This window comes from Lipomyces chichibuensis (assembly GCF_038497645.1).
Source record: "Lipomyces chichibuensis strain CBS 12929 unplaced genomic scaffold V1513scaffold_11, whole genome shotgun sequence".
Classification (NCBI taxonomy): Eukaryota; Fungi; Ascomycota; class Lipomycetes; order Lipomycetales; family Lipomycetaceae; genus Lipomyces; species Lipomyces chichibuensis.
Window position 1 is genome coordinate 43,564 of NW_027117463.1, and position 23,261 is coordinate 66,824.

The following is a 23,261-nucleotide window of genomic DNA, read 5'->3' on the forward strand; positions in this document are numbered from 1 at the left end:
CACACACCAAAACACACAAATAATCAATTTAATCCTCCATTACTGTTTGATCACTTCCAAACCCCTGTCCAATCTTCATGACCCACTCGCTCAGCTCGCTATGAGACTTAACGCAGATAAGATGAGTCCCATTGTCAGTGTATATCGCAAAAATATTTGGTCGTTGAAGGGATTCCAATACCTCAGGTTTATACCCGATCCGGCATTGAGTTACATTGATGGCGAAAACTTCTTCCATGTCCGGAAGATCGTAAACGTGCAAATATGGTCTACGAAGATCAATGTACCGCCGTTCCCAAGACTGCATCGCGTCATCTGGCATCCACGCGTATCCACCCTTCACTGAAGTTGAACTATATTATGATTAGACCCATCCTTTGCAAGTAAGCCACAGGAATAAAACCCACCTTTTTGGTACTTGACGAACATCGGCAACATACTTCATACCGGCTTGCGGGTTTGCTAGGTACGAAATGGGAGATGTACTGCGAGCACGCCCATATCTCAAATTCCGTTTCCACAAATTCAAAGCCATTACTAACAAGCGCACTTGACGGTCATCAAAAGTTTCGCCCTCGGAATGTGGAAAATCCTTCACATTTACATAACACAGCACCGAATTCGTATGATCAAGCTCCGCACGCTTGATTCGCAGATTGCGAGCGGCTGTGTATTGCCCGACCAACGATACTCCTCGCGGTTTCCATGTGCCAAGATATTCTTCGCCACTAATGTAGGTACTCTGGATGCACGGCGGTCGCGGATCTGCTGCGTTATACGGTTGTAGCTGAACCTGGAATAAAGCAACATATGAATGCGTGATCCGGCTGGATGACAAGACCAATGACAATCTGGACGGCGCGCGAGCTGCCCTTCCCTGCATCACGCCCACAAGATTGGTCGTAAATTCTACTGGGGATGTGATTGATGGAGTCGAGACCTGCCAATTAACACTTATGACGATGCGGCACTTATCAGCAGTAGTGCTGTCCAAAAAAATAGAACTATGGGCACTGGAATCCCACTGGCCGATGACTGTGACTGTCCTGGTACCATCTGCATTCGCGATCGTCTTCAGTTTGTTGATCAACCGTAGCTCGACTCTTTCACATTTCCTCTGCGAGTTGTGTATGTCACCTTGCGGATCAATCAAGCGCACATCGCTAACCGCTAATTTGGATATATTACTCCAATCAAAGCTGTCGCCAGACGAATGCGTAATTGATAATCGAATTCGCTTCTGAACACCAATATGGAGATACAGCAATCCCTTTTCGTCATTATAACCACGAAGAATATCAACGGCCTCGTATAATCCAGAATCTGACAACTCGAGCACTTGAATCTTTACAAAGGCATCATGTTTCTGAATTGCCAAGTCAGATTTGTCCAAACCACTCGACACTGCGTCGGTTTTTGCGCCTTCTTCCCTCATATCGTCCCAACTCTGGAGCTTTTCCAAGTGAATACTTGAAATTTTTGCGAAAACCTTCAACTGCAATAGAGTGGAATTTGCAGGATTTCGCGCATTTGGAGCGGATAGACCTGAGCTGAAACTGATTGCGTGATAGCTGTCAAAATTTACCGCACTATCTCCGAATTTGCTCACTATCTGGCTCGTCGAAATTCCACCCGGATAGGATGTTTCATTTCCGCCTGGAAGGAACATCTGCACATGAACTTCTGTAAATTCGCGCTCCGAAAAGCCAAGTATTGATTTTAGATGAGCAACTATGGTGAAAGAAGACAATCCGTCGCTAGGATCCGCAGGTTCACTCTCCGATGGCTCAAGAGAAACATTAACTAGACCAATGACACTCAGGGTGTGTGGCGATATAATATCACTACTAAACTCCGTCTTGTAACCCCGTAAGGCACCTATCATTGGTACATACGCATCACCAACATACGTGTATTTTTGTAAAAAAGTCTCTGAGAACGGCATAGTTTTCGAAAGTCCGTGGAGCTCAGCGTACATTGGCGACTCATTGTATATATTCCGCATGGATTTGACCTTACTTGCCAGCTTTTCGATGGAAAAAAGTTTAATAACTTCATTTCTGAAATCCATGGCTCTCACTGCTATACTTGGCTTGGTTGCATTCATAAGTGCCTCGTCCTCCTCAGGTTCCGCGTTGTTCAACACCAAATCATACGAAGAAGCCGCAACAAAACCTTCATCCACGACTGTAAATTGGAAACGGATATCTTGATTCATCTCGTTACTCATGATCTGCGCTTCCTTGAGCAGTAAAGCATGCCGATATATGGCGTCTATCATCCTTAACGAGCCCTGCCGTCGCCACTTTGCAATCACTTTGCTTGAAAGTATTTTCTCCTCCTGAGACAATTCCGGTTTTCGCTTTAGAGTAAATGGAGGCGATGAAACAGAGAGTTGCCTATGTAAGTTGTCCGCCAGTTCCTTTTCCGAATGCTGAGACGGTGACGGCGAAATGTTCATATTCTCTCGCAATTTACTCTCCAGCTCTCTCTGTACCTCCATACGGCCACGAAGCTCGGTCCGTACCTGATTTATCTTCGTTTTCAAGCTATCTGGTCTATACACATCAGTAGTAGAGCTTCTGCTGGATGCTGTAGGCAAAAAAGGGTCCTCTGCAAAGTAATCGTAGATTCCGTTGGTACTTCGACGATCGCGTGATGCAAATGGAGAGGGGCTGACGCTAAACAGAGAGTCCGTGTCTCCATCGTGCATGTCAACGCTAGACTCGGGACGACCCTTTCGAATAGACCGTACGCGTTGCATCTCATCGAACAATCTGTCAAGTTCCTCGTCGGTCAACGAAGCAATATTGGCAGTTGCGTCAGGTCCAAGATAAGTCTTAGCGGCTTCCATCCGCGCAAACGACCAATCACCCATGGTGTCTTCCGCTGGTAACGATAGCGGATTTGGAGTCCCCGCACCGCTTGAAATTTCCTCAAACGATGGAAAATCAACGTAATCTGAGCTATTGCTAGCTCTCTCTGTATCGTCGGAGGCGGAGTTGCTCTTCAGCCCTTCCGTCGGTGAGACAGCTTTCTTGTGTTCTGCATAGATAGGCGATGGCTGTCGTATTTTCCTAGTTCCCTTGTGACGCTGCATAAGAGCCTCTTGAGGATGATTAAATCGAAAAATGTGGAAATCTCCCAATATAATACGATCTCCTGAATGTAGTCGTCTTCCAGCGCTGAGCCGAAGTCCGTTGACCATGACGGCGGCATTATCATTGGGTATGATTTTGACCACGCCATCCTCGTTCTCAAATACACAGTGATCTGTGAGAATTTTGGATCCATGTAATCGAATTTGTGCGGTTGTTAAACTATCGGCATTGCCGACTCGAGTACTACCTCGCTTAAGATTGTAGACGAGACACTCAGCTAGTAATGGATCGTCGCTCAAGTTGACAAGGTAAGGAATGTTCTTTGGCGTGTGCAATCCAACAAAACCCTTTTCAATATTGATACCGAGTTCTTCCAATGCGGCTTCTCGCTGTTTGTGGATTTCTTGTGTCATAGCTAGTCGCTCTTCCCAGGTTTGATTCATCTCTTTCAATAACTTTTCCGACGCATTCAACTGCTCGGCAATTTCTGCCCTAGCAACGTTACGAATTGTGCCATCTGGAGCGGTTATGGAAATAAGTTGATTATCCGAAGTAATAACTTCGCCAACTTTGCCGTCTCCGGTTTCTAGTTTTGCCCGTAGCAATCCCAGCTCGTCTTTAAGTTCCCGAATAAGTTTCGCATTCGGATCTTCGTTTACAATAGCGTGATTCTTAATCCTCTTCGCAGAGTCAGCGTACCGTAGCGTAGAAAGAGTCTCTTCATAATTTATATCGGCTGGCGAAATCGTGGCAATCATTGCAGTCATAGAATTACCACCCAATGAATCCTTCAATAGCCATGTCAATGCGGAGTCACGATATGGAACCACAGCGGCATCTTTCTGCTTCTTGCCACTAGACAGATCCGCTAGTATCCGAATGACTCGACCTAGAGCAGACAATGATCTGTTGATTTCAGTGCCTTCTTTAAGTCGACTACCAGTTGCACCTGTAGCCGATGCTCTTTCAGAGCCCGCCAAATCGACCAGCGAGATCCGTGACACTTTTTCGGCATCCATATTGGTCCCGAAATCGTGCGTCTTTTGTGTAACTGTTAGTGTGAAAACTGCGTGAGACCGAGATGACGTTTCGTTCATGTTGGTCGCGGCAACTGTTCGCGCTTTGTTACCTTCGTCCATTAGTTCTTCGATTTCAGCGAAGGACCCGACAGCCAAACGGGACTACAGCAATTAGCAGACTCCCCTAATATTGATATAATAAATAGTCATACCAGATCCTCCACATACGGCCCTAGCGAGGGGTGTTCTCTGACTCGTAAATTGCCCTTATTTTTCGGATTTAACAGGTCCCGCACGCGTTCATTGTAGATCTCGAGATAGGACACCTCGACAGTGAATGTATGACTTTCGTCCTTACTGATCTCAGCACTATCGATAATTAGCATGGTACACGTAAATAAGGATAAGCACTAACATTCTAGCAAATAGCTGCTGGCAAATCCGAGGAATCACTCCTGGCTCGTCCCGGGGACCCATCTGTCTCAATTAGCTACTAACTGCCTTATCTTAACCACATACTGCTCACCATAGAGTATGACTTTCCGGATCCTGTTTGTCCATATGCAAAAATGCAGTTATTAAAGCCTTTAAACGCGTTATCGAGCAATGGCATGCCTAGGTCGTTGAACACCTGTTCCTGGCCAGCTGCCGATCTTTGTCAGCAACTTCGCACATGCCCGTTTGATATTTCTTTGAGAGTACACACCATATTTTTCATCAATCGAGTCGAAACTCCAGTAACTCTTATCGTACTTAAATATCTTTATCTTCTCGGCTCTCGAAAATGACTTGGACGGAGAAGGTTTTGACCCTGGCGAGTCGTCAGGGGCCTGGACCACAGTTTGGTCCTCCTCCATTTGAATGATACATTTTGCATTTCTGGCCCGTTCTAAATTATTTTTTAAGCAATTAATATCTTGTAAATGATGATTTGTTCATGCATGAGAATTCGCAAGCTTATTTGTACCAGTAGTAGGTCACTTACCTCGGTTATTGAACGGTCGCACCCGCACCACTACCTTGATATTCCCGCCTCCAGGATCCTCTGTAGTGGACATTCCTATCCTCCGAAGCGGCTTGTGACTCTTTAGAAACGTCGCATTTACCGACTCTGATACAATGGAATGTTAGCTTTATGTTGGATTATCGGCTCCGCGGATCTCTAACGCTTATCAGAACTCTCACATACCTGTACCATTCGCAAATTCCAATAGATGGCTATTTTCTTAAAATCGCATCAAACTTTCAATATTGACGGTGAGGAAGTTTGTATTGGGTAATCCTTGTCTCCTGCATTAACGCTAATTAAGCGAAGTGGGAGTTTTCCCGGACGTTATCGGAGATTCGGCCGACTCGCAAACCCCTTGTTCTGTCTTGCGGCATCTACGCTGGGTTAGGGAGTCAGACGGTCTAGACTACATTACGTGATAAGCCTGATTATCTTTTCAGTTTACAGGATACAATAATTGGTATCGTCAATTTCTCAGCTTCCGTAACAAATGCAGGCGCGAAAGAAAAAGTCAAATATGAAATATCCGCCCACAATTGCGGCTACTATTAATCTATCAGACAAGCCAAGCTTGCCGTTTATTAATCCAACCTAAATATCAACTCCGTTATAATCCACAATCTTTGCTTTACCTTTGCGTTTGGCCGCCCGCAAATTCGGCTGCGCATCAGCTTCACCCAGATTCTTTCCGCCTTCAAAGTTTTCTCTAACGCGCTTGTAGTGTCTCAACTCGTCCTCGCTCACGCTAGCCACCAGTTCCCGTCTAGCTTTTTCAAAGTCCTCTTTTCGAACAATTACTTCAAAGTCTTCCTTCGTAGCTTGAGTGTCAAACCACCAGCGTGTACTAACAGGCGGATCATACGCTTTGACCCTCTCGTCAATGGATGAGGCAAGACGCGCCATTGCGTTAAGCATCGCATCGGAACAAAGAGCATAGAAGTCAGCCCCAGTATATGTAAATGGACAAGTTTCCGCAACAACTTGCAAATCAAGGTCAGGGGCCATATTAAATCTAGTCGTAATAGACAAGTTAGTAACCGCTTCAAAGGAAGATACCCTTGGAAGTCATACTTTCTTGTGAGCGCCTTCAAAATGTTGTACTGCTGCTCGTGGGTGTCAGAGACACCGAGATACAATAGTTTATCAAATCTACACAAAATTAGCATCTGTAAATGACTGGCAACGAATTTCAAGATACCTTCCAGGACGTAGTAGGGCTTCGTCGAGTAAGTCGGGACGGTTTGTGGCGCCAACTACAAATACGCCTTCACCCCCAATACTGCTCATACCATCCAATTCAGCCAAAAGTTGTGATACAATTCGATCCATAACTCCGCCGGAGTCGCCTTGGTTTCCACGTTTAGGCGCGACTGAATCCAGCTCATCGAAGAACACAATACATGGTCGGGCATCCCGTGCCCGTTGGAAAACTTTTCGCACGTTGGACTCAGACTCACCAATATACATATTAAGCAACTCTGGGCCTTTCACGGAAAAGAAATTGAGCGAGAATGTAGTTGCAATAGCCTTCGCAAGAAGTGTTTTTCCGGTACCAGGTGGACCGTAGAAAAGAATACCACTGCGTTTCTTGACGCCTCCATAGAATAATTCTGGGAATTTGAGCGGCATTTCGATTGTGTCCAAAATCTCAGTCTTGGCTTCACTAAGGCCCCCAACATCATCCCACTTGACACTCGGAATTCGGGGTGCACCAATAGAGTCACTGTACTTCCGCCTGGCGTCGCTTGTCGCCTTTTCAAAATCACTAGGAATCAGTTTGAGATAACCGCCGCACGACAGAAGGACATCCCGAGTAGTATAGCCTTCAAATGACTCCTCGATTCGGTCGAGAGCATTATCATAAGCTGATTTCACAATGGCCACCAAATCTGGAGGTACTAATCCAGCAGATTGGAGTGCCAAACTATCCAGTGCGACGTCATCGCTTAACAAGAATCCCCTGGGCAGACTAGGATCTTCATCTGTGTATGGTTTGCTTGCGATATTCCAAAGCGAGCAAGAAACCGGGTCTGTCAAAAATTCGAATATTTGCCTTCTCTCCGCTTCTGACGGTGTACCAACCTCTATTTCAAAATTGAAGCCCGCACGCACTTCGTCGGAAACCGCGTCGATGTCTGAGACTGTGGCAACGATAAGAACACCTGGAAAACCGCTCGCATGCTCTTTGATCATGGCAAGAATCTTGTCTCCATTGTGATTACCTTCTCCGCCATCCGCTGATTTCCTTGATATTGCTTCCAGATGCCGGATCAGCACAACGCATGGAGAACAATCGCTCCCGCGTTCCAATTTTGCTTTTAGGGTGCCAAGAGTCTTCGTGTCTGTGTCGCCCGCAATCTCATGCCCCTCAATCTCAAACACATGAACACCTAGCTGCCCCGCCACATACTTCACAATCGTTGCCTTTCCGACACCACGCTTGGCTGAGGAAATTAAAACAGCCGTCTGAAGCGAGGTACCACCCGGCGACATGGCCACGGACAATAATTGCCTAAATCTGCGGCTGCTCGGAGATTCAACTAAAGGCAAAGACGGAATTTTGAAGTATTCCGACCAAGCTAGTGATGTAGGTGGATGACGAGCAGAAGAAGTGCCAGCCTGCACGACACGAGTGTGTGATGCGTCGACCACAAACGCACTGTCTGTTGAGTTCTCGTCTGACGGTACTATGGCTGTTACTTTACACCACGCGACTGCCGATGGACGTGTTGTAGACGTCGAAGTAACCATCTCTTCGTTGACAGTACCATTGTTATTGCTAGGTTCATGACTGTACATGAGCTTCGCCAGAGCAACATCTATGGGAATAGCTATCAAATCATCTCTTGCCACGACTCGCTTGTGGTGCTCAAAATACGAGCGCAAGCCTTGCAGACAGGCTTGTTGTAGTGTACGGTCTGTCGAAATAGCGGATGAGATCCGGGAAATAATGATTTCTTTAGCCGATTTAGGTTCTTTCAATGAGCCCAGCTCTATCCGTACTGTTGATGGCATTCCAAAGTTGTATAGCAGAATAGGAGAGATATATAGCTTGTTGATGTCAAATGCGTTCGGTAACGGGAAGGAATATAACCGTATCGGCCTCGACAAAGATTCAGTCCTAATCATGACCTATACTTATTTTAGCCATGTTTCCGTAACAAACGCAGAAAAAACCGTACCCAATCACCTGAAAAGCACCCCAACCGTGCCAAAACGTCCACTCCTACGAAACCTCGAACCTCGCTGTCTTCCGATTCCTTGCCCAATGGTATCAAAACGTCCGGTTCAATCCTTCTGCGCAGCGGTACCACCTCAATTGACAATAAATCCTTTTTAGAATTGGCAATCGATGGCGCAAGAGACAGTGCCGGATCCGAACTCTCCCAATTTAAAGGCGCCTCCAAAAACCGAGACAAATCTTCGCTGTCAAGTGATGCAGACGACCCATCATCGACATTCAGTTTTGCGATTTGTTCATGTAACTCTAGAGCCTCTGAACATCGATTCCAAGTATTCTCGTCTTTCACAAACGTAAATTTCGTTGATCCGGGATGCAATATACCTTGATCTACCGGCTCGCAAGCGCGAACCACACAGTCGAGAATGCTAATATATTGTCCCTTTCGAAGGACATCATAATTTCGAAAATACTCCAACGTCTCTTCTTCGGATAAACTCTTTATATAATCATATGCTGGCGGTGTAAATGTAAGGACAACTTGGCTCAGCAAAACGGGTTTTGCTTGGTGGATCAGAATTGTGGAATGATCCTGCAATGGCCATGCAGAGCGGCCATTGATCCTCCCGGTTGACGGTGGTAATAGAGGATCCTTGTCACATCGATACAGCTTCCACTGTGGAGAAGCTAACGTCGAATATTCCGTGACCGAGCATATGGAGACGAATCGTGCAGTTCCAGCGTAATTTGGTGTCTGATTAATCGTATTCATTCCATTCGAGAGACCCTCTAACCTGGTAATCTTAAATAGCTCGTCGTACAAGTCCGACGAAATTACTAGCTTTCTAGCATCCACTTCCAATACCTCATCTTCCTCCACCAGCAAGGTTGCCTTCTTAGGCCTCGACGGCCTCTTACGGCGACTATGTCGCCCAGTCTCACCATTCGTCAGGCCCCTCACAGCGACCATCGAGCATGAAAGGCTAAATGTATACCGCAATAATTGACGAAGGCGCTTAGGCTCTAAATATGGAAAGGCACAATTTATTTCAATCCATTATTCCTCTAGCTAATCCAGAATCACTAGTTTTTTTTGCGGGGGAGACTGCTTGATGTTCCCAAGGTCCGAAGCCGCGGCTCGTGCTGGGGCCACGAAACCCTTGTGAACATCCACGAGCCAACAGGCCCTTACTTTCAAACTTCACGTGCAATCCTACAAGGGACTGGGTTTTAAACTACTGAGTTCGTGCCCCAAAAAATGCTTCTCCGTCAATCGCAAGCAGGACTATATATATATATATAGATGAAGCGTATCTATCATTACCTGCAACGCTACATATTCCAACTCAGTGCCTACTGATTCGATAACGTAGTCAAGGTCGAATGAACACTCTTTGGCGAGATATTAGGACAGTATTACTTCAATAATTCTGTCTTCGATATTACTCTGTGGTATCACAATAGATGGATATAGCGTGTGGTTGGGCCCACGATGGCTTCGGCACTCTTTGCGCGTATAGGTCATTGTTCTCTGGTATTCTTTTCCTGAAGCTCATAGAATAAGAATTTGACCGAAGGGTGACGTTTTCCAACTCCTTAGCAGATGGAGTGTGATTCCAAAACACACATTCTACAACTCTATTCCTGATTGGTTCAGGTGGATGTAGGCGATGTAGCAGGTGGATGTATTCTGGTTTATTGGTATGGTGGTGTTGAAGGTAAAACGATAGGAATCTTTGCATAAAATGTTGTCCGAATCGTGCTTTGCCTAATAACCCTCACTCTGGATCACATAAATTTGTAAGCTGTCGCCATCTGTTTTACGCGCCACCGTGCTATTGAACAATTGCATCCGATAATATTGATATATCTGCTGCCTGTTTGAAGTGTTGTGGCAGAGAGGCGTGGCAGCTGTAATTGAAAAAAATGCCATGGAGGTTGGTTGCAGCTAACAAGGCGGCCGGGTCTAGTTGCAGCGAGACCGCCTCCTTGGTCGCTCATCGCCGCGCACCCATCAAAGGCGCATAGCACGCAAAACTCACCTTCGAAACCCACACCCTCTTTTCGGGCGCATCCAACCACTTCCATTTGTTTCTGAAACCAGCACATCTGCCACACACTGACGTCCGCCATGTCCTACAAGAAGAACGAGGACCTAGACAGTGGTCCTGGCGGCGCCGTCATGGACAAGATGACTGTCTTTCAGGACTGCATCGCGGGCTTCAATGCTTCTCCAATCCAACCTCGAAAGTGTCGTGTCCTGCTCACGAAGCTCACATACCTCCTATCAACAGGCGACACATTCGCCAGGGACGAATCAACTCGGCTCTTCTTCTCCATCACAAAGCTCTTCCAGCATAAGGACATTGCCTTGCGCCAGATGGTTTATCTCGTTATCAAGGAGCTCGCTACCAGTGCCGACGATGTCATCATGGTCACTTCATCGATAATGAAGGACACGACAGTCGGCAGCGACGTCGTCTATCGGCCCAATGCCATTAGAACATTAGCTAGAATCATTGATGTGAGTCGTGTTTACGCAATTGCCGCCTGCTGGGGAATATTTGCATTGTTGTCAATATTGGCTTTAATGTTGGAGAAGTGCAATTACTGATCCGTTGCGTTGCTAGGCTTCCACAATCCAAGCCATTGAGCGTTTGATCAAGACTGCCATTGTCGACAAGCACCCAATTGTTTCTTCGGCGGCATTGATAAGCTCTTACCACCTTCTGCCTGTCTCCCGCGAGGTTGTTCGCCGATGGGCCAATGAAACGCAGGACACTGTTCTTGCTCAGAAGCCATTCCCACAAGCAGCATATGGCGGTACCGCAAGTGGACTAGGGATAGGTCCTGCTGGTCCTGCGTCTTCATTCATGACTCAGTATCATGCTCTTGGATTACTTTACCAACTTCGATCGCACGATCGAATGGCTCTTATCAAGATGATCCAGCAGCTCGCCAATGCAGGTTCAGCAATGAAATCTCCAGCAGCCATTGTGATGTTAATTCGATTTGTTGCTCGCGCTATTGATGAAGACAGAAATATGCGTCGTCCACTGTACACTCTCCTGGAGGGATGGTTGAAGCACAAGTCGGATATGGTCAATTTCGAGGCGGCAAAGACTATCCTTGAAATGCGAGACTCCACTGACGCGGAAGCTTCGCCAGCGATCAATGTGCTACAGTTGTTTTTGTCGTCACCGCGTTTTGTGTCTCGGTTCGCCGCAATTAGAATTTTGAACAGGTTCGCAATGATCCGACCACAGAACGTCAACGTGTGCAACATCGACATCGAGGCATTGATCAACGATCCCAACCGCTCAATCGCTACTTATGCCATCACCACACTTCTTAAGACCGGCAATGAGGCCAGTGTTGATAGATTGATGAAGCAGATTACAGGATTCATGAACGACATCTCGGACGAGTTCAAGATTATTGTAGTCGATGCCATCCGCAGCTTATGTCTGAAGTTCCCAAGCAAGCAGGCGTCTATGCTTTCTTTCTTGTCTGGCGTTCTCCGCGACGAGGGTGGTTACGAGTTCAAGCGTGCGGTTATCGAGGCGATGTTCGATCTTATCAAGTTCGTTCCCGACTCGAAGGAAGAGGCGCTCTCATACCTCTGCGAGTTCATTGAGGACTGCGAGTTTACGAAGCTTGCCGTCAGAATATTGCACTTGCTTGGAGAAGAGGGCCCATCCACAGCTCATCCGACAAAATACATTCGATACATTTATAACCGCGTTGTTTTGGAGAACGCGATTGTCCGTGCTGCCGCCGTCACTGCACTTTCAAAATTCTCTCTTATTGACGATGCATCTGTTCAAGAATCGGTCAAGGTCTTGCTGACACGCTGCCTCGACGATCCAGATGACGAGGTCCGAGACAGAGCGGCCATGGCTCTACGGCTCTCTGCCACTGAGAAGCCAATTGCCAAGGAGTATCTCGCGCCAGAGTCAGTTCCATCCCTTGGTGCGCTCGAGCAGCAGCTCATTCTGTACGTCACCGGTGGACCCGATGCAGCGAGTGTTGCGTTCGACATCTCGTCAGTGCCATTCATTTCAAAGGACCAGGCGGTTGCCGACCAGTTCCGGGCAAAGACTATGGCGACTCTTCCTATTCTGGGTGGCACCGCAATTGACTCTGGCTCCGGTGCTGGCTCTGGTGGTGTCAGTCCGTCAAAGACTCCGGCCCTTGGGGAGGATTACGCGCAAAAATATGCTGCCTCATTGGCAAAGATCCCCGAGCTCCAGGCATTCGGCGCACTTATCCGCAGCTCGCGGCCCGTCCCGCTCACAGAATCGGAAACCGAGTATGTCATTACTGGTATCAAGCATTTATACAAGGAGCATCTTGTTTTGCAGTTCGACGTTCAAAACACTCTACCGGATACTGTCCTTGAGGATGTGTCAGTTATTGCTAATCCAAGTACGGCGGATGATGGGACTGAACCATATGTTGAGGAATTCATCATAGCGATTCCAAGGTTAACCCAGGAAAGCACCGGTACGATCTACGTAGCCTTTACACGACCTAGTGGTGAAGAACATGCATACACTGGCGGGGTATTCAGCAATACGCTCCGATTCACAAGCAAAGAGATTGACCCGAACACCGGCGAACCGGAGGAGGAGGGATACGAGGATGAATACCAGGTCGAAGACATTGAGATCGGCGTGGCTGATTTCCTTGTTCCTACTTACGTAGGCAACTTCCAGCACATGTGGGATCAACTTTCCTTCGAAACCTCCGAAACATACAGTTTGGCCGGTGTCGGCAGTCTAAGCGAGGCCTGCTCAAGCGTTATTGACTCTCTGTCCATGCAACCGCTGGAGGGCTCTGAAACACCACTACAGAACGCTACGCATGTTTTGAAGCTTTTCGCGCGAACGTTGCAGGGTGGCAAGGTTGTTGCTTTAGTGCGGATGGCGTATAGCGCTAAGACGGGTGTTACGTTGAAGATTTCGGTCAGAGCTGAGGATGAGCGTGTTGCGCAAATGGTTGTTGGCGGAATTGCGTAGACTGTAATGCGTATTGAATTTAACTTGGGACTTTTACAATTCATTTATTGTTTATTACATAGCTAGTGATGACTAATTCATGCTGGATATTTTTGTCCGTTTGTTTTGTTTTTGTATGTATGTTATAGTTCCTTGAGTTGTAATATCAAAAGATTTCGTTACCTAGAAGTGCCATGGTTTATTCCACGCACTAGCGCAGGAATTGAGCATCAACCATTTCTGATGAAACACATTATTCGCAGTTCCATCATCTGCGATGAAATCAGTCCGCGACAGCAGGCCTCTCACCGTAAGTATCCGGCATATACAGGGGGATGGGACTGTCAAATTATACTTTATACCAAGTTATACATATGTGATAGAAAATGTGCATGCCACCATGCAGAGGACCATAGCAAACGCGTTCTTGTTCGAGTAGTCGACAATCAAGAGTCAATCAAGCATGGGCGCGAACGCAGTTGTTGTAGTTCACAGATCTCGCAGAGTAATAGGGACCGTGCAGTTAAACTTGATTTTCAATCCAGACCAGAGATTGAATAGCCTGCAAGACTGCAATAGTCTGCTAGACAAACAACAACAAATTGGAGTACGAAAATTGCCCCCGAAGACTTATCGCCAGTCATTAAGGTCGAAAGAAAGGCAACAGCATGCGTCCATGAATGGTTCGGTTGTCGTGTTACTTAATTCTTATACCTCACGAGGCTAGTGGACGTAACGGAGAAATTATTATACATACATAACCCAATTAAACAATCCAACATATTGAAACATATGCATATGTACAAAGGCAATCCATCGAATCCCATACGCCTATTTCTGCCTAGCGTCCTTTATGATTTTCTGCACTCGTTCCTCCATCTGTTCCTTCGAAAACTCCTCCGTTTCCTGAATCGCCTTAATAATGGCAACCGTCATCCTACAGCTCTCCGAGTCTATCCATATCCGTCCATTCCGCCCGACCGCAATCTCAAACGGCACCAGCTGGCCCAGAACTTCAACAACAGTACTACCACCATACACTCCGCTCGGCGCCAACAATCTTCTCGCAAGTCCAGTACTCACATCCGCCAGCATGCCGCCTTTTAACTCACCAAACCCGCCTTCTTTCCCTGTTTTCTCGTCGAAACATTCAAGTTCAGGTTCGCCCAGCGCGAGGGAAAACGCGCTTATCCGCGCATACACGGTTGCTCCTGTTGACAGATTCGGCCGCGTGTGTCTTGACGCGGCGTTTGCGAAGGCAGCGGAGGACAATATTCCAATAGGCGCCGCGCTATCCGGTATGCTAACTCTGTAAAATGATTTCTCTTGGTCACCGAATCGGCCGATAACCGTGCCGAGGATGGTGTCATGCACGGCCGGGACGTATCGGCCTCCTGCGGTGTCGACGTAAACTGTTGTTGATTTCTGGGGTTTCGAGCGAGTTAGGTTTGTTAGCGTCCCTGCTCGGACTGGGAGAAGTGTCTCTGGAGGGATATGTAGGATGCCGGGGCCGAGCTGGATGACTGGTGCTGAATCTGAGTCCTCCGCATTGTCGATCAGGGAGTCCAGTGGGATTGGATCGCCAGGCAGTATCACTTCTGAAGACATTTGCGGTTGTAATTCTTCGAAATCTCTCGTCAAGATTCTATTCCTTCTTGAAGGCAGGCGAATAATTTCCGGGCTGTTCCTAAGCCGTAAATATATAATACAAAATTTTCCTTTAAACAACTTTTGTAACACTTGAGCCGCGCCATCATCTCGACGCACTCGTCTCAATCGTCTCGCATATGCTGCATCTTAAGTACTTCGTCTTTGGAAGACACAATTACAAATTCAAACAGTAGTATAGGTACTAGAAAAGTACAATGCAAGTGGAGGTAGATCCCAATGAAGATACCGAATGGTACGTCTTCTACATCTTGGAGCACTTTCATCACTCTAATCTGTCCACAGGAACGACATCCTCCGCGCACACGGCATCATACCAGAACGTCCTCCCTCGCCTTCACAAGTAATTGATGAAGCTATCGAGCGTGCACGCGAATATCAGGAACTCCACAGGCTTTCTGACAAATCAGACTCCGAACTCTCTGCGCTGGAAGAGGAAGCGAATAATTCATCCGAAGACGAGTTCATAGCCGCATACAGACGAAAACGGTTACAAGAACTAACACAGTTACAAATTCAGCGGCAGAAATTTGGGATGGTGTTTCCGGTCTCGAAGCCGGAGTATCAGAAGGAAGTTACTGATGCTAGTAAGGAGTGCTTCGTACTTGTGCATTTGTCACTGCAGCAAAATTTACAGTCTAAGCTACTTGGAGGGTTGTTTATGAGGGCGGCGGAGAAGTATGGGGAGATCAAGTTTGTGGATATTCCTGGTTCGCGTGCTATTGAAGGGTATCCGGACAGAAATTGCCCTACGCTGCTGGTGTATAAAGATACCGATGTCAAGAAACAATATGTCACATTAAGCTTAATTGGTGGCGACGGCACACGAATGGAGGATTTGGAGAGGGTATTGGTGGATGTTGGTGCAGTTAAAGAGAACGACAGCCGGTTGACTGAGAGTAAGTGGAGCAAAAAGCGATATGATGCGGACCATGATTACGACAGTGATGATGAGGCGGATCTTACCAAGAATAATTACGCTGATGACGACGATTTTGATGATTGAGTATCGTAACAGCTGTCTATTCGTTCGGTTACTTTCGTATAGTATAGCATATGTGTAACAATCTTCGATACAATGGGACTGTTGCTCGACAACTTATCGCTCATGTTTGATCGGAACGAGTCATTATAAAGTAATATGGATTAAATATGTAATGAAGCCATAGCCTACCGCATCTCGATCATAAATCTAAATTTGAGACGCCATCTTCCAACCAACGATCGAGTCTCCACCATTAACAAGTCGCTTTAATAAATATATAAAGGAGAAACATATATCAACACGCAAATATAGCACCACTTATTCCGGACTCGTCCCGCATGAGTCCCTAAGCAATACATGCGACCATTGACTGAACCTACCATTCAAATCACACTTGATGCCTTGACCACCGCCGAAGCCCTCGAGCTCAGTCCCGGAGTCTTCAAAGCAAACCCATTCTGCAAGACATAACAATCAAACAAACAACGCAAGAAAAAGCAAATCACAAACCATAGAGCAATGAATCAGTAACGAAAAACAACAAAAATCGCAAAAATCTTCTCACAGTTATATCGATACCCATCAGTAGTTCATCCTTTCATCACAAACTGGCAGCCCAATGTCTTTCATCCCGATGGCAAATTTATAGTATTCCCTCTTGCTCTTAACTGTCTCTAACAATGTCGCTCAGCCGCATTCGGCAATCCAGACTCAACCTCATCCCAGAGCATGCAAGAGAGATTCGGCGTCAAGAAATTACTAAACATAACCAACGAACTCGGCTAACCGCGGTGCAACAAATGATCGACGAAGACCCCAGTAATGGAAAGTAACAAATATAGACGCAAATAACAAACAATGACAAACACAACAATATTGCTGATAAAAACATGAGTGGAGAGAGACAAAACCATTTATAAACTGGCCAGACTTCAATAGCTGTCCTTTCTGGAAAGGCTAGAGGTCAGAGGAATTGAACGCTCAATAGAGGTGCTGGTACAAGCTTGACTAATTCTCTACCCCCTTAATCGCTCAAAATCGCGTCATATCTCCAGTTAAAATGCGAAATGCCGTTAAAAATATTAATAAATATGCATAATTTCGTTCACTTAGTACCATTGCTGAGGAATGTTGGACGAAGCTCCAGTTTGTGGAGCATCTTCTTTGCGGTACTGCATAGGCTGCGGAGCAGACGCATATGGATTCGGAGTAGGCGTCTTCGCCGATGAGCGAAGAATTCTATCCGCACCTGCAGCTCGGCGAGCAATGTCGGCTGCCATAGGGTCTAACGCGTCTCGCGCAGCCTGCCAATCAGTGACTTTACGGCGCGAAGGTGTGGTACCCCCTGCAGCAACGGGGCGAGCCGACGAAGGTACCGTACCCACTTGCTGGGTAGTCTGCGAGACGGCAACAGCAGTACCGGAGCGGGCCGCACGAGTGTCTTTATCCTCTGGATTCTCCTCAATCTGCTCCGCCTCACCATTGCGGCTATTAATAGTATTGTGGTTTTGATTCTGACAATCTGTTAGTACCCTATTGTTTATTAAGTCGCAAGTCATCAAAACGTACGTATTTGAACATAGTCCAGTCAAATATATAATCATACTGGAATCCATCTCGCACGAAAAGGTCTCTGAACAACTTTCGAAGATATGTGTAGTCGGGTTTGTCATCAAATCTAAGCGATCGAGTGTAGTTCAGATAGAGAGAGAATTCTGCTGGGAATCCACGGCACAGAATCTCAGCCGGAGTAGTCATCTTCTTTTCCATAATCCTGTCATATTTCTGTTTCTTGGTGGCAGCCTTTAATCCTTGCCAAGGGAGCGATCCTCTGCAAAAGTACATCAAAACATATCCTAGAGACTCAAGGTCATCTCGTCGAGATTGTTCTGTTGAGCAACGAGTTAGTTATGACAAATTATTACATCGTGTGAGATTACGGAAAACATACCAACACCGAGATGAGTGTTAACCGAAGCATAACGAGCAGTTCCAGTAAGATTCTTGTTCTCTCTGTAAGGGATATGCATGTGCGTTCTGGGGTCTCTGAATTTCTTGGCCAAACCAAAATCAATAACATTAACCTGATTGCCACGCTTGCCAATACCCATGAGGAAATTGTCGGGCTTTATGTCACGGTGAATAAAGGACTTTGCGTGTATAAACTCAATACGAGCAAGCTAATAGCCTCAGTTAGCATATCTACCTTGTACCGGTCGCCATCTATGTTAACAATTCACGTACCAGCTGATCGGCCAAAAGAAGGACAGTTTTCAACGAGAACTTCCGGTTGCAGAAATTGAACAGATCCTCCAAACTAGGACCGAGAAGGTCGATGACCATCGCATTGTAGTCGCACTCAGTACCATACCAACGAACAAACGGGATACCGACACCGCCAGCTAAGATCTTGTACCTGTCGAAGAAATGATTAGCATAAGTGATCCCCAATTTCCGAAGTTAAGGCGAGGGCTTACACTCTAGCCTCATATTCAAGCTGGGGGTGCTTTGCACGGACGGATTCGAGCTTGATTGCGACTTCTTCTCCAGAGATGATATTAGTTCCTAAATTAACCAGTAAGCATTCCGTCTAGCCATGCACGCCAAATCACACCTATCACGCTTGTTGTGTCACAAACGGGATGAGGACATACCCAAATAGATATCACCGAAACTACCACTGCCAATCTTTCGTCCAAGTCTATACTTGTTTCCTATGCGAAGATCCCTAGAAATTGAAACATGTTAATAGAAGACCACAGAAAGCGAAAAGTTCAAAGCAACTAATGGAAGGCGAATTCAACGTAACCAAAATCCAAGCAAAAAAATAGTTGCGACACTATAATGCGCATACAAGTCAAGATTGGATCCAGTTCCCGCAGGTATATCACTTGGCGTACAACTAGATCCCGCCGCCGCAACAATCGTTATGAAACGGGCCGGGAGCAAGTGGATCCAAGTGGATCATACCATTTTGTTCATAACGTCCGTAACACTCCAATATTTGTCCATCATAGACGTTCCCAAATCAAGTATTTGGGTCTACGAACTTTCCACATAATATAAATACTTACAAAGTAGACATGATTGAAGATTAAAACCTCGATCTAAGCCGAAAGATCGACGCAAATTGAGACTTTTTATCCGAAAGAGCGCACCGGATAGACCGATGATACAATTCCAAGTTGTGCTAATTGACTTGCGGTGGTAGAGATGCTTTGATGCTTGTAACGACACACGCGAGGTTCGGATATGGTCGAGTTGAGGCGCTTGCAACGAACGCTTCTATAAATACACACAAAACAAGCCTGTCAGTAATTTGCAAAACCCGGCAAAATATGCAAAAATACGCAGAAGGCGCTTCCACTATTCCAGAGATATGCTCGAATATTATCCACAGCGGTGTGCGCCTGGGGCAATAGATCCGAGCCAATAAACAAGTGGAGCGGTGACGAGTGAGGAGCCAAGCAATCAAACGCTGACAGCTCGCAGAGAAAGGGGCATACCTTTTGGCGGCGGAGGAAGATGGCAGAGTGGAGCAAATACGACCTATGACCACTGAATTTAAGCAAGGTTGCACGATGCAAGCGGAGAGTGAGCAGTAGAGAGGAGCAGCAATAAGCAGCGTAGTGTAGTAGGGATAGAAGGCACGGGGATGAACAAAAAGGCAGGGCGTCAACGTTATGGCGACGAAGTGGGCTTGGCCTGATTGTGCGTGGCGCACTTGTAGTGTTAGTCCCTCACTAACTAACTTGACATCACGAAAAGCTGTCACCCGGCTACCCTGCCTCAGTCACGTGCAGTACTAGGGCCACGACTCAAGTCCGATCCATGAACAAATAAATAAATGGTATTCCGCCAAAAGGAAACTATATTGCTATTCTCAATAGCTTATTGGCACATATACTATAATGTTTACAAATTTATTTTCAGATGGAATGAGCCAGAATGAAAAGCTCATTTTTGCGGGGCATTATAGAACGGCCGGGTAAGACTTGCAATTTGTTCTGTGCTGTGGCTTTGTGTAGCTGAGTGATTAGGGTGGCGGATTGAAGGGCGGATGAGGGCGGCAACATATCGAGAGATGTTATTTTCCGTTTCAGGAGCTATATCTCACTACGTCGTTGTAAATGAGGCAGCAACTGCACAACACTATGACGGCGTAGATATCTAGCGGGGCAGGCGATAGGGAGGCAAATGCATTACATGATACTCGTTTCATCCATTCTACAGCTAGCTAATTGCGCATCCGCATCCCGTTGGGTGGCGGGAAAGACCCTTCACCATATCCAAGTGACTGGGGGACTTAAAGCTGCACCCAACGGATTGCCACCGTACTGAATAAGGTTGCCGTAGATGACTTGTTGACAAGGCGTCAAGAGGGAGATGGTGCAGGCTCATAAGGGACAGTCAGGTTTTAATTCGGGGATTCTTTGTTTTCCCATCGGGTTTTTGTTTTGTTCCCGGAAGATTTCCCTACGCCATTGTCCAAATGGATGTTCCTTTCTATAGATTCTCGCTAGGAGATCATATGCGAGCACAGCTATTCGTCTTCCGGGGCGAATCGCTGTGCGCTGAGACTTGTCTCCTTGCCTTCTGGTCTTCAAGCTGGGACCACCAGATCTCGATATTTTGTTCGCAATGTTCAAAGTAAGGGGTTTGGTGCCGACTAATACAAGTGTAAGAAATCGGGATATCTCTGCTTGCGATACTACTTGTAAGACATAATATTATGCCATTCTTCGCCCAAAGTTGCGCCAATCAATATGTAAACTAAAAGAGCGGCCAGCAGAGTTAATGGTATGTGACTCTCCTTGAACCCTTAGTATCCTGAACACGGCAACCAAGCCAACGTTGACTTCCGCCAATGCGGCGCTGTATTCCCAAATAAGTCGACGCGCTGCTCGAGATTGTGCCGTCCAATTCACAGTCCGTATTGCACAGCTCGACGCAATGGATCTATTAAGCGCATGCCATACATACGTCGATAAATTACTGGACTCGAAGCCGGCGGCCGGAAATGGTGTGTACGAGTCTTCTGGCGGGAAGATGAAGATACTATTACTCGACACCGAGACAGTGTGTGGCCCTAAGCATTATGATTGCACACCTATAATTTTCATGAATCATCGGGTTGCTGACGTGGATTAGACGCCGATATTGTCGATGATCTCGACGCAGTCGTTACTTCTCAAAAACGAGGTCTATTTAATTGAGTATGTCACGTAATGACGTTACTGATCTGGAAGCAGTGCTAACGTATGTAGTCGCCTCGACAATTCAAATCGTGAGCGCATGCGACATTTACGCTGTCTGATCTTCGTGCGTCCAACAAATGACGCCATTCAAGCCATAGTCGATGAGCTGCGGGACCCAAAGTACGGCGAATACGAACTCTACTTTTCTAACGTCGTTAAGAAGAGCGCCTTAGAACGCATGGCGGAGGCGGACGACTATGAAGTCGTCAAAGCCGTTGTCGAAGTATTTGCGGATTATTTGGTGATTAATAAGGACTTGTTCGCACTGAATTTATTTGCGCCACAAAGTTGTATTTTTGGCGATGCCCCAGAGTCGTGGAATCCTCGTCCATTTATGAGGTCTGTTGAGGCGATTACAGGGGCTTTGTTGACATTGAAGAAGAAGCCTATCATTCGATATGAAGCGAACAGTCCCTTGGCCAAGAGTCTAGCCATTGAGACCTTGGTATGTGTAATATCGATAGAGGAATACATTGTATCCGCTTATTCTGACATGGTTTAGTACAACATTCAACAAGATTCAAAACTGTTTGATTTTAGAAGAATGGACACGCCGCCGGTGCTCCTTATCCTCGACCGCAAGAATGACCCGGTTACGCCTCTTCTTACTCCATGGACATACCAAGCGATGGTTCACGAGTATCTCGGCATCAAGAATGGACGAGTAGACCTTTCTGCGGTACCTGATGTTCGTGCTGATATGAAAGAAATCGTGTTATCGCCTGATGGGGACTCTTTCTATACAGACAACATGTTCAAGAACTTTGGCGATTTAGGTGCTTCGATTAAAGATTACGTCGACAAATATCAATCGCGAACAAAATCAAACATGAATATCGACAGTATTGCGGATATGAAGCGATTTGTCGAAGAATATCCGGAATTCCGCAAATTGTCAGGAAACGTCACCAAACATGTCACGCTAGTATCGGAATTATCACGACGAGTTAGTCAGGATAACTTGCTAGAAATAAGTGAGCTCGAGCAGTCTCTCGCGTGTAACGATAATCATGCGAACGACTTGAAACAATTACGAATTTACTTGTCGCAGAATTTGCCAGATGATACAAAGATTAGATTAGTCGCGCTCTATGCACTCCGATACGAGAGATCGGATCAAGGACCGACAGCATTGCCGTCCCTTCTGGACAAGCTCTCTCGGAGCAATGTCTCGCCAACACGATTACTTGCTCTCAAAACGCTATTACGGTATGCAGGTGCAAACGAACGACAAGAAGATCTATTTAAAACAGACTCCATTTTCTCTCGCACACAATCCGGGTTTAAGGGCCTGCAAGGCGTCGAAAACGTTTATACCCAGCATGTCACGTTGCTAGAGCGCACACTAGGTGCATTAGTTAAAGGCAGGTTACGCGAGAACTTCTATCCTTTCATTGAAGGCGGCGGCAGCTCACGGGACAAGCCGTCCGATATTATCGTGTTTTTCATTGGCGGGGTGACATTTGAGGAGTCGAAGGTGATTGCGCAGATTAATGCCGCGACACCGGGACTGCGGATTGTGATAGGCGGTACTGCGGTGCATAATAGTAATACTTTCTTGGATGAGATGGAGTTTGCGAGTACAAAATGGCAGATATGAACTGCTCACAGCAATTGGAACACGTCGGAGGAAAAAGGCGTTGTGTAAGATAATTTACTTTTGAATTGCTATATATACAACCGCTCGCCGCAATTTGTTCTCAATACGATTCATCTCCGCCGATACTACAAAGAATACTACTAGAATGGAAAAGCAGAGAAATATTGTTCCACTGAACTAATGAGAATATATTTCAAGCATGGTCCAGTGGTAAAACTGTAGCAAATGCATATTTTTGCCCGATAGCAAGGGCATGCATTTGGGTATTGGCGATTTCGGACTGGGAAGTAAACAGGTGCATAGAATCTATATCCAGGCAGGATTCCTAGACCCCGAATCTGAATAGGAATCGTATGCTCTATTAGGCGGTCGTAGTTTGTAGGACGCAAAGTGACTGCTAGCGGCGGCGCAGCTCCAAACATTTTTATATACTGTCGGTT

General features: G+C 46.3%; 7 protein-coding genes across 7 annotated transcripts; 3 read left to right on the plus strand and 4 right to left on the minus strand.

The window, feature by feature from the left end:
• Positions 1 to 28: 28 nt before the first annotated feature.
• On the minus strand, positions 29 to 4,977 carry V1513DRAFT_457999 (uncharacterized protein; the record flags this gene model as incomplete). The annotated part of the gene is made up of 6 exons (XM_066899664.1): positions 29 to 353; positions 408 to 4,282; positions 4,333 to 4,489; positions 4,536 to 4,597; positions 4,647 to 4,765; positions 4,827 to 4,977. 6 exons carry the CDS (start codon positions 4,975 to 4,977, stop codon positions 29 to 31), a joined length of 4,689 nt encoding a protein of 1,562 aa, XP_066754122.1.
• Positions 4,978 to 5,572: 595 nt separating this feature from the next.
• V1513DRAFT_398374 (P-loop containing nucleoside triphosphate hydrolase protein) lies at positions 5,573 to 9,411 on the minus strand. Its single transcript, XM_066895436.1, has 4 exons — positions 8,312 to 9,411; positions 6,328 to 8,261; positions 6,201 to 6,278; positions 5,573 to 6,141 (listed from the first exon to the last, which is right to left on the minus strand). The coding sequence occupies exons 1-4, from the start codon at positions 9,278 to 9,280 to the stop codon at positions 5,721 to 5,723; spliced, it is 3,402 nt and encodes a 1,133-aa protein (XP_066754123.1). The 5' UTR covers positions 9,281 to 9,411; the 3' UTR covers positions 5,573 to 5,720.
• Positions 9,412 to 10,273: 862 nt separating this feature from the next.
• Positions 10,274 to 13,499, plus strand: V1513DRAFT_398379 (adaptin N terminal region-domain-containing protein). Its single transcript, XM_066895437.1, has 2 exons — positions 10,274 to 10,834; positions 10,941 to 13,499. The coding sequence occupies exons 1-2, from the start codon at positions 10,442 to 10,444 to the stop codon at positions 13,329 to 13,331; spliced, it is 2,784 nt and encodes a 927-aa protein (XP_066754124.1). The 5' UTR covers positions 10,274 to 10,441; the 3' UTR covers positions 13,332 to 13,499.
• A 507-nt stretch (positions 13,500 to 14,006) lies between these two features.
• Positions 14,007 to 15,030, minus strand: V1513DRAFT_29209 (uncharacterized protein). The gene has a single exon (XM_066894613.1). It carries the CDS (start codon positions 14,916 to 14,918, stop codon positions 14,142 to 14,144), a length of 777 nt encoding a protein of 258 aa, XP_066754125.1. The 5' UTR covers positions 14,919 to 15,030; the 3' UTR covers positions 14,007 to 14,141.
• Positions 15,031 to 15,056: 26 nt separating this feature from the next.
• V1513DRAFT_442664 (thioredoxin-like protein) lies at positions 15,057 to 16,154 on the plus strand. Its single transcript, XM_066897690.1, has 2 exons — positions 15,057 to 15,213; positions 15,264 to 16,154. The coding sequence occupies exons 1-2, from the start codon at positions 15,176 to 15,178 to the stop codon at positions 15,982 to 15,984; spliced, it is 759 nt and encodes a 252-aa protein (XP_066754126.1). The 5' UTR covers positions 15,057 to 15,175; the 3' UTR covers positions 15,985 to 16,154.
• Positions 16,155 to 17,072: 918 nt separating this feature from the next.
• Positions 17,073 to 19,048, minus strand: V1513DRAFT_430964 (kinase-like domain-containing protein; the record flags this gene model as incomplete). Its single annotated transcript, XM_066896365.1, has 7 exons — positions 17,073 to 17,477; positions 17,533 to 17,852; positions 17,915 to 18,143; positions 18,208 to 18,379; positions 18,441 to 18,528; positions 18,618 to 18,691; positions 19,038 to 19,048. 7 exons carry the CDS (start codon positions 19,046 to 19,048, stop codon positions 17,073 to 17,075), a joined length of 1,299 nt encoding a protein of 432 aa, XP_066754127.1.
• Positions 19,049 to 20,470: 1,422 nt separating this feature from the next.
• V1513DRAFT_442672 (Sec1-like protein) lies at positions 20,471 to 23,024 on the plus strand. Its single transcript, XM_066897691.1, has 4 exons — positions 20,471 to 21,042; positions 21,115 to 21,179; positions 21,231 to 21,666; positions 21,724 to 23,024. The coding sequence occupies exons 1-4, from the start codon at positions 20,917 to 20,919 to the stop codon at positions 22,819 to 22,821; spliced, it is 1,725 nt and encodes a 574-aa protein (XP_066754128.1). The 5' UTR covers positions 20,471 to 20,916; the 3' UTR covers positions 22,822 to 23,024.
• The last annotated feature ends 237 nt before the right edge of the window (positions 23,025 to 23,261 follow it).